The following is a 17,529-nucleotide window of genomic DNA, read 5'->3' as shown; positions in this document are numbered from 1 at the left end:
ATTGGTGTACACTTTTCATAGAGGAGGGCAAAGTCAAGTTATAAAGGTGCGTGTAACAGTGATAGAGGGAATTTGTGGCCATTTTGTCATTTCTCACAGATATTAGAGTAACTACAGGTAGTTAAGCTGGCATCTCCATACTGAATCAAAGGGACCATCTTTTTGTCTATAGCTTGAATTTGATATGGAATCATTCTCTGGGATCCTTATTTTATTCTATTCTGGTCTCTTGAAACTTGGCTACATTTACTGGTTAGGTTCTCCTCTCTTGTATTCCTGAGCTGTAATTCCATTTTTGACCAGGTTTTAAAATTTTGATCAATTACTTGCTATGGTACAAATACGATGTTTCTTCTAATGCAGTTTTAATTTGGTGTATTCTGTGCATGGTTGCCTTTCAAGAATGTTTCATGCTTCAGTTCCTGGCTTGAGCAGCTTCTCGGGCAATTTGGAGGCACACTTATGCCAGCTCCCAGAATTCCACCTTTATGATCTGATACACTGGGTTCCTATTCACTGAATTTTTTTTCTTTCTTTTTTTTTTTTTTTTTTGGTATCTGTAGTATTTACAATGCAGTAGCAAACTCCACGTATTTTATTAGTCTATAAACACAATCCTGTATTTAATAGCACCTGTATTCTGAATCTAGACATGAAGATGTAGTCACTATTAACTCATAGAGCATCTAATGAGGGCTTCTAACCATCAACCTCTGCACCATCGACATCTTAGCCAGATAAGATGTTGTAGAGAGCTATTCTGAGCATTATAGGATGTTTAGCAGCAGCCCTGGCCTCTACCTTGATGTCAGTAGCCCCTCCCCTTGTCCTTCCCTTCCCACTGCTATGTGACAACCAAAATTGTCTCCAGACATGGTCACATGTCCCCCTGGTAGGGCAATATCTCCCCCGTTTGAGAACCACTGCTCTTTTCTGGAGACGCTGAGGCTTAGGAGAGCTGGAAGTGTGTGGAGTGTGTGTTATTGTCAGAGAGGACACACGAGGAACAGCAACCCAACAGGGAAAAATTGTAAGAGTAGAAAGGAATGTGGAAAATTTTCAGTCACCTTAAAATTCATTCTAGGGGTGGCTCTTGATTCCTCTGAATTGACCTGAAAGCATCAAATTGGATTGTGCTACAGAGTGAAAGTTTCATCAATATCTCAACTTCATTATGTGAGAAGTGGATTACATATAAATACTATCAATGAGGGATGGGGGGAGCTATGCTGGCCATAGATAATAGATTTTTGAAAAACTATTTATTTTGGAAAGACTTAAATATACATAAAAGTGCAGAAAATTGTATAATGACCCATCCTATACCTACCACCCAAGGTCATAAATGATTGATTCAGGTCAATCCGGTAGCATGTATACCCCACTCACTCCCCCTGCTGTTCACTCTTGGATTATTTTGAAACAAATTCAAGACGTCATTTCATTTCATTTGTAAAAATCTCTATATGTCTAAAAGAAAGTATTTGAAAGCCAAAATTGTAATATGCTGCTAGAATTTTAATCTTCTAGAATGGGCAAGAATGAGGAGTTCTGCTGAGTAGTATTAGAAAGTTAAGGGAAAGAAGAGATGGGAGGAAGACTGAAAAGGCTTGACTTTTGAGGGGGATTAAAAACCCCAGGAGGAAATGAGGGTGGGAGACACTGTCTCTTCAAGCTTCTCTCCCCTCTTCTTTTGCTTTCCATAAATTTTAGAATGTGTGATTTTTCACAAGGGACTGGGATCCTTACGAAGGAGAATAGGCTGGCAGGAAACAGATTCATTTTCTAAAAAGAAGGGAAAAACATAATCACCAGAAAATGTTGAAATCTTCCCTCAATGATGGATTGCTCTCTTATGACTTTCAATGACCTTTTAGCCAATTGGGCCTACTTTTAATAAAACAAGGCAAGAAGAAAATCTTGTAGTTGCTTTTTAAGAGTTTCCTTGGACTATAGTATTTGTCTCCTGTTATAATGTATTCTGAGAAGTTTCTTTTGATTTAGACTTCCTCACTTGATTTTATGATGTCATAAATCTCCTGAATTTGGTGAGAGCCATGTTGTATGTGAAAACTAAGCAGCTTGCTAGATAACATCTACTCCCACCTCCCTTCTCTTTAGAAGATTAAACAGAGACTGTTGTGCCTTATGCCAGAATAGATTTAACCAATCATGTTTCCTTTACATGTAGGTCAGTCCGAGGGACAATTCTGCACTGGATCCTATTATCCATGGGTTGAAGGGTGTTGTACATCATGGTAAGTATGCCACATACACTTCCTTTTGCTGGGATGTGAAGGGCTCAGATCTCTACCTAAAGGAACCAGGTTATCTTGCAGAGGACAGAGGGTGACACCCATTCCTCATCCCCTGATGTTGAAGGGCATTAGAGCCATTATTTGATGGGTAAAGAGCACGCCCATTTATTACCTGCAAATGGGTCTGGGTTAACAGTAAGCAATTTGTTTCTTTTCAGGTACCAGTTTGAATGCATAGGTTATAAATCAAAACACCCTAAGATGTACTGTTCTTATGTGTTGAACTTGCCATTTGTTTCATATCTCTCCTAAAAATATTCTTTCAGTTGTCTTTTCACCTATAAATGTTTGGTTTGCGTCTCAGATCTAGGGAAGCATTTTAAGTAGCCAGAGAAGTTATTAAACTTTGCAGCATGTGAGCAAGCGTCATGCCGCTACTAGAATGGAAAAGGCCAGGCTACTGTTCTGTGCTGCAGACCTCTTATCCTCAGGCATAAAACCAGGAGAGAAAGTAAGATAAATGGGTTCTGTCTTTTCCAACTGGTTTTTATTGGAAGAATTTCCCTGCAACTTTATTATCAGCACTGCATCATTACCTATGACATCAAGATCCTCTAATTTCAAAAGTACCCTTGTCGCAGTGAGGTGTGCAGTCTAGATGTAATGTAATGATTTGCAAAGTTTTAATAATCTAATTAGAATTCCAGAGACGTTGACAGAAATAGCATTAGTAACCATAATAAATCTCCCCTTCATCTCCACAGCTGCGATAAAACATCCTCACACCTTTTTGGGAGGGTTGTCTTTAGACATTAGCCAACTCCATAGAGCTTAACAAACATGTTCCCCCTCTCTTTCCGTGAAACTAAAACCAGTTGTCAGGGGTCAGTTGGAGCAAGTAGGATTTTGGATTAATTGTTCTGCTCTCAAAATTGGTCAGTCATGCAGCAGGTAACAATAATAAACCTAGTCAATATAGAAAAATAGGGTTACTAAAAATACCACATAGAGGCTTTCATTTTAAGATAGTTCTGGGCCAGGCGCGGTGGCTAATGCCTGTAATCCCAGCACTTTGGGAGGCCGAGGTGGGTGGATCACCTGAAGTCAGGGGTTTGAGACCAGCCTGGTCAACATGGTAACCCTGTCTCTACTAAATACAAAAATTAGCTGAGCATGGTGGTAGGCACCTGTAATCCCAGTTACTCGGGAGGCTGAGGCAAGAGAATCACTTGAACCCACGAGGCGGAGGTTGCAGTGAGCCAAAATTGTGCCATTGCACTTCAGCCTGGATGACAGAGAGAGACTCTCTCAAAAAAAAAAAAAAAAGATGTGTATTTCCATTGCTTCTTCCCAGTTCTCAGTTTCTGGAAGGGCACTAATCCCATCCTCCATTCTTGAGGGCTCTTACCTCCCAAAGACTCCACCTCATAAACTTGGGGATTAGGATTTCAACATAGGAATTTGGTTAGGGGACACAAACCTTCAGGCGACAGCAGAGGCTGTTACATATGGAAAAAAGATATCTGGCTCTGGGAGGATTGCCAGGATGCCCAGGGTGTGGTTTCAACCCTGCCCTCTAACTGGGAAGTCAGACGAGACCTGCAAAATACACTGACCTACAAAGGAAGTTCACTTATTCATTCAGCAGAAATACATTGCATGCCCACGCTGTGCAAACCCAGATTTGGAACACTGATTAAGACAGACACAGGCCAGCTCTCATGGACCTAGAAGGGAAGTGAAGTGCTGCCTTCCTCTTCCATCAGCCTGTGTGGTATGCAGCCCCTCCCAGCTTATGCATTTGCTGTTTCCTCTGTCGGGAGAGTTCTTCCTTTGCTTGTGCCAAGGGTGTCTCCTTCTTATGCCTTCAGGTCTCAGCTCCCATATTGCCTCCTTAGAAAGTTGTTTCTTAAGTATCCTATCAAATTATTCATCCCACCCCACTCCCATCACTCTCTGTTACACCGTCCCAGGTTTCTTTCTTTAAAGCACTTACATGTATCTGAAATAACTGTTTGTATATTTACTCATATATCAGATCCTTGGGTATCAATTACCTGAGGGCAGAAAACCATGTTAGTGTGGCACGCTGTGTCTGGCAAATAGTAGGTGCTCAGTATCTTAGCCAAATGACTGAATCAAGTAAGCATACAAATAAATAAGTGAAAATTTCAAAATGTAAAATGGGATGAAGGGAAGGAAGAACTAAAGCCCATGTGGGTTGTGCCTTGATTGAGAAGAAAAAGGAGTAGGAGTATGTCGTTCTTCCAAAAGGGAATGGAGGACATTAGAAATAGTTTTAAAAAAACAAAAATAACGTTTGTTGGAGGCCAGGTGCAGTGGCTCATGCCTGTAGACCCAGCACTTTGGGAGGCTGAGGTGGGTGAATTGCTTGAGCCCAGGAGTTCAAGACCGGTCTAGGCAACATGGCAAAACCTTCTCTCTGAAAAAAAATACAAAATTTAACCAGGCGTGATGGTACATGCCTGTAGTCCCAGCTACTTGGGAGGCTGAGAGGGGAAGATCACCTGAGTCCAGGAGATTGAGGCTGTAGTGAGCCTTGATCATGCCAGCCTCCAGCCTGGGTGACAGAGTGAGACTCTGTCCCCCTCCCCCAAAAAAAGCTTTCGTTGGAGCTAGAAGCATTTCAGTTGAAGGTCCTGTGAGGGATTTGAATGATCTATTAATTTGAAGGAACATAAATAATCATGTCCTTCACAGTCTCTGGCTTCGGAACAATGATAGAGATATGTAAAGAGAAAAATCAATATAGATTTCTGTTGCAGTTCAGAAATGACTTTTATTTCTTCAGCTCTGGGAGTCATATATTAGAATGTTAATTTCTCATTAATTTTTTTAAACAAGAAGCATCTTAAGTGTTTCTTCAGCTGAAATGTGAAGGAATAACCTGATCGTATCAGCCAACTGTATTTGACAGTTGGTCATTAGGGTCCTCTGTTAAGCAGACACCATGGTGGAATTTGAAGTGCAGGAAAGATTTTTGGCAGGGAAGGACTGCCTGGGAAGGATCAAATGGAGAAGGACCAGGGGTTGGTGGGGAGAGCATTTGGGCCATGCATGGTGCACGTCTGACACCTCTGCAAGGAGAGAGGTGAGCTAGGAGGACTGGCTGAAGGCAGCTCTAAGGAAGTCTTTGCCAAGCTATCAGAGAGCCCCACAGCAAAGACTGCCCCTGAAAGGAGTCCCGTGTTGGCAGGAATGGCCCAGCTCTTATTCCCCACCATGTGTTGTCATCGGCTGGAGCCTCCCAGCAAGAATAGCCTGATTGTAGATGCTGGGCAGATTCTGGAGGTGCAGCTGCTGCAGGCTGTCAGCTCAACAAGCTCTTCACAACAGCTTGTCTCTGGAAGGGGCATCTCAGGGGTGCACGCTTAGGAGTGGCACAGAGCTTCACATCTCCTTCCAGAGGCACCTTCCTCCCATAGTACTTGCTCAGAGAGTCTTACAAACAGTCCTGGCTCATTTTGTCCATAGTTACTGAGTACCTAATCTCAGTACACCATGAAGCTAGGCATTGAGACATGGACCTACTACCCTCACCACATTTGCATATGCTTGGTAGAGATGTACAATTAAGTATGCAATGATGTTAAAGTGTGGGAAGCAGCACGCTAAACTCAAACTTTGGTGATTGGAAGTGTCTCAAATCAACTGAACATTAAGACCTAAAGAGTGCATGGAGATTGTCCAGGCAGAGCGGTGATGCAAGCAGGACCAGTATAGATGAAGGTGTCTGTTGGTAAGAGAGGATGTAGTATCTTTGAGGCTTGGAGAATGGTGATTGATATGGTTTGACTGTGTGCCACCTAAATCTCATCTTGAATTCCCACATGTTGTAGGAGGGACCCAGTGGGAGGTAATTGAATCATGGGGGCTGGTCTGTCCTCCACTATTCTTGTGATAGTGACTAAGTCTCACAAGATCTGATAGTTTTAAAAAGGAGAGTTTCCCTGCACAAGCTCTCTTCTCTTGTCTGCCGCCATGTGAGACGTGCCTTTCACCTTCCACCATGATTGTGAGGCCTCCCCAGTCACGTGGAACTGTGAGTCCATTAAATCTCTTTCTTTTGTAAATTGCTTTGGGTATGTCTTGGACATACCCTAGTCTTGGGTATGTCTTTATCTGCAGTGTGAAAATGGAGCAATACAGTAACATTGCTTCTCTAATGCTTTTCTAGGGAGAGACAGCCTAGAAACCTCTTGACCACATGAAGTGCTGTGTCTTATGTGTTCATTTTTCTAGGCAAATTTTGATTTTTACAAACTCAAGAGCCATGAGGAAATATAAATAGAATGGAGTGAGGTGATTTGCCATTGATTCTGGTCCCATCTATCTACTCATGGAGTGATAGATGGAAGCACTAAAATGTATCTAAATCAAGTATTTTATTTGCCCTATTATCAACATCCACTGGAGAAGAAAGACTTAGGGGAAGATTGTAAATCCTATTCACTGTATTGGTTCAGTCATTAGCAGCACTTCTTGTATATAAGAACCAGCAGTTGCAGATAAAAATACTGGTTGCTAAGAACTTAGTCTAGTTCTGATGGTTTAAAATCCATTTTTCAAAAAAACCCTGTTTGTGAATCAGTGTAAAAATACAGTCTTTCCTTCTAAGTGAGAGGCATGAGGTCAGGTGAATATGGCAGATGAGGCAAAACTTTGCAGCCCAATTTGTTCAACTGTTGAAGCCTTAGGTTGTGCAACGTGTGGTCAGGCGTGGTCGTAGAGAAGAATTGGGCCCTTTCTGTTGACCAAAGCTGGCTGCAGTTTTCAATGCATCTCATCAAATTGCTAAGCATACTTCTCAGTTGTCGTGGTTTCGCCAGGATTCAGAAAGCTGTAGTGGATCAGACCAGCAGGAGACCACCGAACAGTGACCATGATCTTTTTTTGGCCCATGTTTGGTTTTGGGAAGTGCTTTGGAGCTTCTTCTCAGTCCATCCACAGAGCTGGTCATCGCCCGTTGTCATATAAAATCCACTCTTTGTTGCATGTCACAGTCTGATCGAGAAATGATTCATTGTTGTTACGTAGAATAAGAGAAGACAACACTTCAAAATGACATTTTTTTTTTTAAATTTTTGCTCAACTCATGAGGCACCCACTTATCGAGCATTTTTACTGTTCCAATTTGCTTCAAATGTCAAACTACTGTAGAATGGTTAACACTGAGTTCTTTGGTAACTTCCTTTATAGTTGTGAGAGGATCAGCTTCAATGAATTGCTCTCAATCGGTTGTTGTCAACTTACGCTTCTCATCTTCAAGGCTCTTGTCTCTTCTGCAGAACTTCTTGGACTACTACTGCACTGTATGTTCATTAGCAGTTCCTGGGCCAAATGTGTTGTCGATGTTGTGAATTATCTCCACCGTTTTACGGCCCATTTTGAACTCGAATAAGAAAATTGCTCAAATTTGCTTTTTGTCTAACATCATTTCTATAGTCTAAAATAAATATAAAATAAACAGCAAGTACTAAGTCATTAGCAAAAACACAAAGCAAGAAATGGGCGCATTAAAATGATGTATAACATAACCATATTTATTGAAGAATGCATTCCAATATCATTGTTGCAAATTTGAACAGTACAAAACTGCAATTCCTTTTGCATCAACTTATTTGCATCAACAGTTTTACCTAACTGATCCATGTTAAGAAATATGTGTGGGGCCGGCACGGTGGCTCATGCCTATAATCTCAGCAGTTTGGGAGGCCGAGGCAGGTGGATCACCTGAGGTCAGGAGTTTGAGAATAGGCTGGCCAACATGGTGAAATTCCGTCTCTACTAAAAATACAAAACTTAGCCAGACATGGTGGCACGCATCTGTAATCCCAGCTACTTGGGAGGCTGAGGCAGGAGAATCGTTTGAACCCGGGAGGCAGAGGTTGCAGTTAGCTGAGGCCATGCCATTGTACTCCAGCCTGGGTGACAAAAGCAAAACACTGTCTCAGAAAAAAAAAAAAAAGTATGCGCATTATACGTCGCTTCTCGTCCTTTCGGCTAAGATCGAGTGTATGTGCATTATGTCCTGTGTCAGTTAAAAGACATCTGTTTTTTCTTTTCATGTTGAGAAAAGAGAAAAAGAGAAATACATAATTTCTCTTCCTTTTTACAGTACTCACCCCAGGAAAATCCAGCAGGCTGTTTGTGTACATACGCATATACTGTCAAAAGGCCTCAAAACACCATCCTCTTGTGTCAGTCCTCTGAAACGGACCGCTTTTGTATTCCTAATAGGAAACTTGCCTCTGGTGATTGCTTGGTATTTTATCCTTGTCTGCTTGTCCTCTTTTCCCACCCCTCCCCCGCTGTCACTTTCCTCTCCTGGAGAATGTATCATCTTAGTGAGGTGTAATAGGCTTCGTTTTCTTTTTGTTGTTGTTGTTGTTTGAGACGGATTCACTCTGTCGCCTAGGCTGGAGTGCAGTGGCGCAATCTCTGCTCACTGCTAGCTCCGCCTCCTGGGTTCACACCATTCTCCTGCCTCAGCCTCCCCAGCAGCTGGGACTACAGGTGCACACCGCCACGCCTGGCTAATTTTTCGTATTTTTAGTAGAGACGGGGTTTCACTGTGTTAGCCAGGATGTTCTCGATCTCCTACCCTCGTGATCCGCCCACCTCAGCCTCCCACAGTGCTGGGATTATAGGCTTGAGCCACTGCGCCCGGCCTAGGCTTCATTTTCTTTCAGAGTAAGAACTTTGGGAGGCTGAGGTGGGTGGATCACCTGAGGTCAGGAGTTCAAGACTAGCCTGGTCAACATGTTGAAACCCCATCTCTACTAAAACTACAAAAATTAGCCAGGCATGGGGGCGGGCACCTATAATCTTAGCTACTCGGGAGTCTGAGGCAGGAGAATCACTTGAACCTGGGAGGCGAAGGTTCCAGTGAACCGAGATCGCACCACTGCACTCCAGCCTGGGCAACAGAGGGAGATTCCATCCCCACCCTCCCCCAAACCCCTCGCCAAAAAAAAAAAAAGAAGAAATTGCCACAGACACAACGAAATCTTCCGCTGGTCAGAGCTAGACAGCTGCTCTCTCTGTCTTCCCTTCCCTGGCTCTTTCAAGAAAGCTATCAGTGAAAGGACAAATAAATTATCACCTGAGAACTCGCTTCTATTAGTATCACAAAATGAGGCTCTTGCAAGCTTTTCCTCTCAAAACACGGCACTGGCAGTGGTGGCTATGACCAGATTAAAACTTTCCTTGCAGACCAGCTTTCTCATGTCACTAGTTTGTTCACTCGACTCACCTTTGGGGGTCTCCTTCCACCTTTTTGTCCCTGCCCTGGGACACTCATCTCCTCACCAAATCTGAGGACAAGTCCTGGAATAGCTATTGTCACTCCTGGCCTCTGGCAAAAAGGGAAGAAATAACAGTGAATTTGAAAATATGCATTGACTGCCCTGCCAAGCATTTCCAGAGAGTGGTGAAAGCTGTCTGAGAAACTCCACATTGTTCATCTTTCCATATTCTACCTGCTGGGACTGAGGTTTCTACAATGAAGAGTAACAGAGCATCATCTTCAGACCAGTCCTCTGAATTCCTTCTAAAACAGTGGGTTGGCTTCATCTTATACAATTGCTGTTGCATCACCAGCCACACATTCACTGTTTTAAAAGAAACCAGCCCCAGGGTATGGTGCTGCCTGCACTGTTCCCCTGGCTGGATATGCACTTGGTTCCACCCCTTCAGAAAACCGTGTGCCTGTTTCTGCTGATGTTACACATGCACCCCGCCCTCTGAGCCAGAAATGCCACACTTAAGTATATCCCCAAGAAAAATATCAACAAAAGACTTGTGCATATGAGCCTTATTCATAATAGCCACAAACTGGAAACAGCCTGAATGTCTACCAGTGGGAACACAGATATAGAAGTTGTGGACTATTCATACAATGGAATATTATGCAGCACTTACAGATAATGAACTATGGATTCACTCAAAAGCAAAACAGTGCATAATGCATTATTCCATTTATGTAAAGTGTGAGAACAGGTCCATCCACAAAATTAATCCATGGTGATGAAAGTCAGAATAGTGGGGTGGAAGGGCCAGGTGCGTTGGTTCATGCCTGTAACCCCAGCACTTTTGGGAGGCCAAGGCGGGCAGATCGCCTGAGGTCAGGAGTTCAAGACCAGCCTGACCAACATGGTGAAACCCCGTCTCTACTAAAAATACAAAAATTAACCAGGTGTGGTGTTACGTACCTGTAGTGGGAGACTGAGGCAGGAGAATCACTTGAACCCCGCAGGTGGGGGTTGCAGTGAGCCGAGATTGCGTCACTGCACTCCAGCTTGGGTGAAAGAATGAGACTCAGTCTCAAAGAACAGTGGAGTGGAGGAATATATTGAATAAAAAGGAACCTGAGGAAATTTTCTTGGGTGATAGAAATATTTCTCTATCTTGATCTAGAGGATGATTGCACAGGTATAATATAAAAATTTGCCATGCTGTCCCCTTAGATTTCTTCATTTGACTGTTTGAAAATTAAAGAATAGTCCATATGTATTACACATTAATTTCCCAAATATATTGCATCCACAAAGCTTAAAAAAATTAGCAGCATGTACCAAATAGTCAAATATTAAAAATGTTGACAGTGTCAAGTGTTGGCAAGGATGTGAATGCAGGAACTCTCATGTTATTGATAAGAGGATAACTAGTATGATCACTCTTCAGAAAATAGTTTGGCAGTATCTAGTAAAACGAATCTAAGAGATTGCATTTCTATGTATGTCCCCTAGAGAAACTCATATATGTGTCCCAAGAGATGTATAGACCAGATGCAGTGTCTCATAGCTGTGATCTCAGCACTTTGGAAGCCGAGGCAGGCAGATCACTTGAGCTCAGGAGTTTGAGACCAGCCATGGCAACATGGTGAAACCTTGTCTCTACAAAAGGAGAACAAAATTAGCCAGGCATGGTGGCACCCACCTGTAGTCCCAGCTATTTTGGGGACTGAGGTGGGTGGATCACTTGAGCCCAGGAGGCAGAGGTTCAGTGAGCCAAGATTGTGCCACTGCACTCTAGTCTGGGTGACAGAGCGAAACCTGGTCTTCAAAAAAAGAAGACATGTGGCTGGCCGCAGTGGCTCACGCCTGTAACCCCAACACTGTGGGCAGGTGAGGTGGGTGGATTGCTTCAGGTCAGGAGTTTGAGACCAGCCTGGCTAACATGGTGAAACCCCGCCTCTACTAAAAAAATGTACAAAAATTAGCTGAGTCTGGTGGTATGGGCCTATAATCCCAGCTACTTGGGAGGCCTGATGCATGAGAATCGCTTGATCCCGGGAGGTCGAGGCTGCAGTGAGTCAAGATTGCACCACTGCACTCCAGCCTGGGTGACAGAGCAAGACTCTGTCTGAAAAACAAAAGAAGAAGACATGTGGGCAAGAATGTGTGTGGTGGTGGTTTTCCTAATTACCTAAACCTGGTAATGCCTCAGGTGCCCATCATTAGCAGGCTGAGTAAAGATGACCTGGTGCGGTCATAGAGTAGAACATTTCACCACGATGGGAAGGAATGGCCCACTCAACAATATGGGTGCATCGGAGATTGGTAAAGTTAAGCAAGGGAAGCAAGATTCTGAAGAAAACATTGCGCGTTCCCAAAGATAAACTTCAAAACATGAGAAAACCTAACCTTTATTGCTTTGGAGTGCATATGTTGGTGTTAAAACTAATAGGAAACTCAAGTGATTATTTCAAAATGAGGATGATGGTGACTTCCTGGGGGTGGATGAGAGAGTGACAAGGGGCTGGCCGGGTAGCGGGAGGCAAAGTCTTCTCGTGTTCTGAGTGTTGATCACACACCCACACACCAGGGCTCACTTCAGGGTCATTTTTCAACAGTACATTGAGGTTTTGCACACCTTTCTGCATGGGTGTTATATTTCACAATCAAAGAAGACAATGATTAACATTAGAAAGGAAGAGATTCAGACACTGCTTTCCTCTGGGAAACATCAAATTCCAAGCGGCCTCACAACAAGCAAAGGAGAGTGACAGCACTTTTTAAAAAAACTTTTTACCATTACTACCCCTGACAGGCTGTGTGTTCTCTCCACAAATTGATTACAGGCCAGTGAAAGAACTGTGCCTGCTTGGAATTATATCATTAAGAGGTGACTCTGAAAGCAAATATCTCCTTGTGGAGATTCGAAACAGGAAATCAGAAACAAAGGGGATGGGGTGACAAGTTTAAACAGAAAGGGTGCCTCACTGCTGCTGTGCTGGGGCATGCTTGCTCTGTCTGCTTAGCCCAGCAGGCATCACTACATACTCCAGAAACCCTCTGAGATACAACCACCGCGGTCCCCATCATATAGAAAGGCAAGCAAAGTGTCAGAGGCTGGGCGACTTGCCCCAGGGTCACATCAGGAGAAGTGACCCAGCCCAGAGTCTAACCAAGGTCTTCCTGACTTCAGACTGGCTCTCCTGACTCCAGGTCTTCTCCCGCTCAGATCCCTGCGAGGCTCCCCATCTACCTTTTTCCACCTAGATTGAAACTCATCATATGGGTTTTGTTGAAGGGGCAAGTGAAGACATACTGAACAGGACCATAATCTGTCACTGTCACTCTGACACCATTGTGACTATCCCTGCGATCCAAAAGCTCGAAATAAGCCATCTGAGGCCAAGTGGCTGAAGTTGCTGAAAATATCTTTTGTGGACTTTGGAAGAAGAGGACAAATGCTAGAACAAGAGACTTTTGGGAAAAATAAATCCTGAGGTAGAAACGTCATTATAATCCAGTAGCAAGAAAATGGAACAGAACTGAGGTGCTGTGAGGGGTTCTTGCCTGTTTTTGTGTATGTGCACCGCCAAGCTCCCTGAATCATAGCATCCACCCATCCTTCCATCAACTGACTGCCTAACATGCTGAGGGTAAAATGAACAAGATTTCCCTTGTCCTTGGAAAAATTTTAGTCTCATTAAGATTTTTTTTTTTTTTTTTTTTTTTTTTTTTTTTTTTTTTTGCCCTCGACTTTATTGGTGCAAAGACTAATGTTACTTGTGTGCGGAGTAATCTCACGTTGAACCTTTGGAAAGAACTTTATTAAAAGTCTCCATTATGGAATACTTTTAAAGAAATGGAATTTTGTTGTTTTTCACTTGAAGTTGGACTCTTAGGAACACAACTGAACGAGGTTTCTAGAGCAGTACTTCAGAATTCAGGCTGGCCTGGGTTTGAATTCTGGCTCTCCAACTTGGGAGCTGTGTGACCCCAGAACAAATTACTGAACCTCTCTGTCCCCGAGTTTCTGCCTTGTGAAGTGAGGATAATGAAAGTGCTTATCTCATGAGTATTATCGCTAAATGCGTTCAGACAGGGACAACATGGGGAAGAAGGCATGCCTGGTATGTGTTCAGCGCCCTCTAAATCAGTGATCAGCAAGCTCTAGTCTGGAGACCAAATCCAGCCCACTGCTTGTTTCTGTAAAGTTTCATTGGAACACAGCTGCACTCATTTGTTTACGTATCATCTATGGCTACTTTTGCACAAGAATGGCAAACTTGAGTAGTCGTGACAGACACATTGGCCTGCACCGCCTTATGTATTTCATCTGTGGCCCTTTAAAGAAAATGTTTGTCAATCCTACCTCATCTAAACGGTAGCTATTACAGCAGCTCTCACCCAGTCATTTGTTTATGTTGGGACAACGTAAATACCCACTCAGGTCATTACTTACCACTTGCTAGGCTTTACAGAGATTTCAGTTTTCATTTTGCTGATATCATCACATTTCAACTGAATTAATGAGGGTTCTGTTTTAATGTTTAACTTAAAGAAATCCTCCAAATTATTTTCTCCTCTTTGAACGGGAAAACCAATGCTGTATTTTAATCTATAGCTCACTGATCATTTTGAACATCTTAACATGCGACAAAGTTTCCCGTTTGAAGTTTGTGTTTCCAGCATTTAATTACATGGAACTTTCCTGAAATGTGCTATAAATATGCAGCGCCCTGATCTTGGCTAATTGGCTCATGTCTATTAAGGATCTAGGAAGGACTGATGCTTATCAGAACTTGTTTGATCTCAAAATCTTCTAGAAACAGGCACACTTAAGCCATTTCCACCATTTCCTGGATTTCAGTGCATCAAAACCACCACCATAGATGTAAGCTATTTCCACTTCTTTTCTTAGCCAGGAAATGGGATGCTGTGCGACTTCTGTTTTATCACTAATAGTATTGTTAACAATAATATTAAGACGTAAAAAGACTTCAAAAGTGATTCCTTTTAGATTAGGTTTGAATTTGAGGCCAGTTCTCATTCAGCCTGCCTTGTTTGTCAATATTTTATCATTTGAACAGGATTATGGAAATCCAGGGAAATGCCCTTTTCCTTCTTGTTTCAGTGGGATGTGAAGAGCAAAGAGAGCTCTTAAAAAGATGCCTCCATTTGCCTACTGCAAAAGTGCCTGCTAAAGTGCTTGCGACTACCATGTGTGATTTTCTGACCCTGCTCGCGTGCTCTATGTATGCTACCTCGTTGTAGGAGAGACAGATACTATTGCATAGTGGGTTTGAAATCCAGTTGTGTTACAACCTGAACAAATCACTTCACCTCTTTGTGGCTCAGTATTCTCAACTTCATCATGAGGTAATACTAATACCAGTCTTACTGGTTTATCCTGAGGATTCAGTGACTTACTGTACATAACTATGCCTGGCATATGGTAAGCACTCAGTGATAGCTGTCACCACTGCCACCAACTCCCCCCTGCCCATCATCATCATTATTGTTGTCACTTGTGGACTTGAATATGGAAACCACGTGATGACAGGAAATGACTGCAGAGTTCTGAGTTCTGCCACCATCACTACCCAGCTAGTAAAATAGAACACATATTGCTCAGTTTAGTTGGGCCACACAAAATAAAAATGATGAAGATGATGATGATGATGACGACGATGATTGGAGTAGCCAGTTTCTTTTGAGGTCAGGAGAAAAGGTAGTGGACAAAGAACCAGGAAGTGGGTGAAAGGAAGAAGCAGCAGCCTCTCTGCTTCTGCAACTGTTAACTTCTGTCTGTGTACCTAACCCTACCTGGACGTTCTATAAATACAATCTTACTGAATCCCAGTGGCACCACAGTGAGGTAAGAATTCTTAATCCCATTTTATAAATAGGTAAAGTGAGGTTTTAGAGAGACGAGCGAATGTATCCTGGCCATGCAATGGAATAGTGATTTGAACCCAGTTGTGTTAAACCCTGAATCACATTTCTTTCTGCTCTGCTGGGCCAGCTTCTAAGTCCAAGCATTGACTAACTTTCTGATTATTGTCAAAAGCACTTAACTCTTGTATATCTTGGTTTTCCTTTGTGAATTAGGTCATTGACTGAGCATCAAAAGGAAACTAAAAGAATGTACACGTCATGTCAGTTATGGCCACCAGAACCCTGTAGGGGAGAAAGGCAATCAATGAAACTGTTCAATGATAATATTGGGTTTTTGTCACTGTATGACTCTATATAATTTAAATGTCATGTTCATTTCCTTAATTGTTGACAAGACTGCAATCTTTATGTGCTTTCTCTTTGGAAATATTAATGTCAATATACATTTCATTTAAACATCAACTCTTAAATCAAAATGCTGCCCTTGGTCAACTGAAACCTCTAATGAAGTTGGAGGAGGCTAGATGTCTTTGAACCCAGTGAGGTGGCTGTTTCATGACCTTGGATTGCTCTTCTCCGGGTGCTTGAAGATAGGGATCTGATTAATAAGGTGGGCTCTCTCCCTCCCAGGCCACCTGGTTCAGACCCCACAGCACTAATTATTCATGCCATAGTATAGGCCCCTGGGATTTTCTTTGGACTGTGCCTGTAGGGAAGGCCCTGAGGCATGCATTTAATCCTCTGCCTGCTGATAGAGAGTGTTTTATAGGCAAAAGTAAATTCCACACCTCCACCACTGCATGGAGTTGACCCTGTTCATGCTCACATGTATTGCCTGTTGCTTTTTTAAAAAAATACCCTGCCCTCATATAGGAGTGCAGGGGTTGGCAAAATTTCTCTGTAAGGGGACTGATAGCAAGTATTTTAAGCTTCGTCAGCCATATATTCTCTGTTGTAACTACTCAGCTCTGCAGTGGTAGCCTGAAAGCAGCCGTAGACAATGCATAAACAAATGAGCACGGCTATGTACCAACAGAACTTCATTTACAAAAGTAGACACTAGGCCAGATTTGGCCTATGTACCATAGTTTGCCCACTTTTGACTTGGAGATAACATCGTGACTTAGTTTGGTCAATTTCTTTTCGCCATGTATAAAGGACCTACTTTATAAAATGCTACATTGGGTGCTGGAGATAAGGCCAGGAGGCATGGTCTTGCCGTAACAGAGCCTACAACCTGTCAAAGAGACCATGTTAGCCAATTACACAGACTGAGACCCAGGTCTTAACAACCTGTGACCTTGGGTAAGTTCTCAGCCCTCACTAGGATGTTGATTCCTACTTCACAGGGTTATGAAGCTTCACTTAGAGAAAGGCTACACCAGGGCCTGGCACCCAGTTTCTGAACCATAAGTGTGAACTGGGAAAAGGAGGCAAACTGAGGCAAATTGCACAGTGTGGAATGGAGTCTTGGGTTGCAGGTCAGTGAAGGGTAAACTGAGGCTAGAGAACCCAGTTAGTGTAAACAGATGAGAGTCAATGCTGCTGCTACCTGGCCCTATGCGCACCTTTACTGTGGTCACATAAAACAACAAGCTCTGGACCTGGCTTCTACTAGACTCAGAAAGTTGACGGGGCCCTTTGTTGTGAGTCCTACTGAATAATGTCAGTATCTTAGTTAATCAATTCTGCGAATCTCATGTCTTCATATTTTAACAACTCTAAAATTGGGATGCATCTTTGAGTTCATATCAAATCATTGTTTAATTAGCAACATGTAACCTTTACTAGTGGTATTGGAATAATGATGCATCTTACGATTGAAGATGACTTAGAGATGAGGAAGACAGTATCTAGGACTTGCTGGTTATTTAAAATATATCAACTGCTACTGTGCTTGCTTATTTGTTTCTTCATTCTCTTTTCACATAATTATTAGGCACCTACTGTGTTCTGGGGAAGTGTTTTAGCTGTTGGATATATGTACAGGCAAGGTCTTTGCTCTTGTGGAATAATCAAGCTGTTGCAGGAGACAGTAAACAAAGGAATGCTGGAAAGGAAATGAAGGTGTGATGCAGAAAGTTAATAGCAGGCCGGGCGTGGTGGCTCATACCTGT

General features: G+C 42.7%; 1 protein-coding gene across 2 annotated transcripts in view; it reads left to right on the top strand.

Moving 5' to 3' along the window:
* Window positions 1–17,529, top strand: part of PTPRG (protein tyrosine phosphatase receptor type G) — a 743,582-nt gene that overhangs the window by 577,508 nt on the left and 148,545 nt on the right. For both annotated transcript variants that reach the window (XM_023200598.2, XM_023200591.2), the window contains exon 6: window positions 2,192–2,258. In XM_023200598.2, coding sequence (XP_023056366.1) covers window positions 2,192–2,258 — 67 coding nt within the window. The remainder of the gene's footprint in view (window positions 1–2,191; window positions 2,259–17,529) is intronic.

This window comes from Piliocolobus tephrosceles, chromosome 2 (genome assembly GCF_002776525.5).
Source record: "Piliocolobus tephrosceles isolate RC106 chromosome 2, ASM277652v3, whole genome shotgun sequence".
Taxonomy (NCBI): Eukaryota; Metazoa; Chordata; class Mammalia; order Primates; family Cercopithecidae; genus Piliocolobus; species Piliocolobus tephrosceles.
This window is presented reverse-complemented; position numbering and strand designations above follow the sequence as displayed.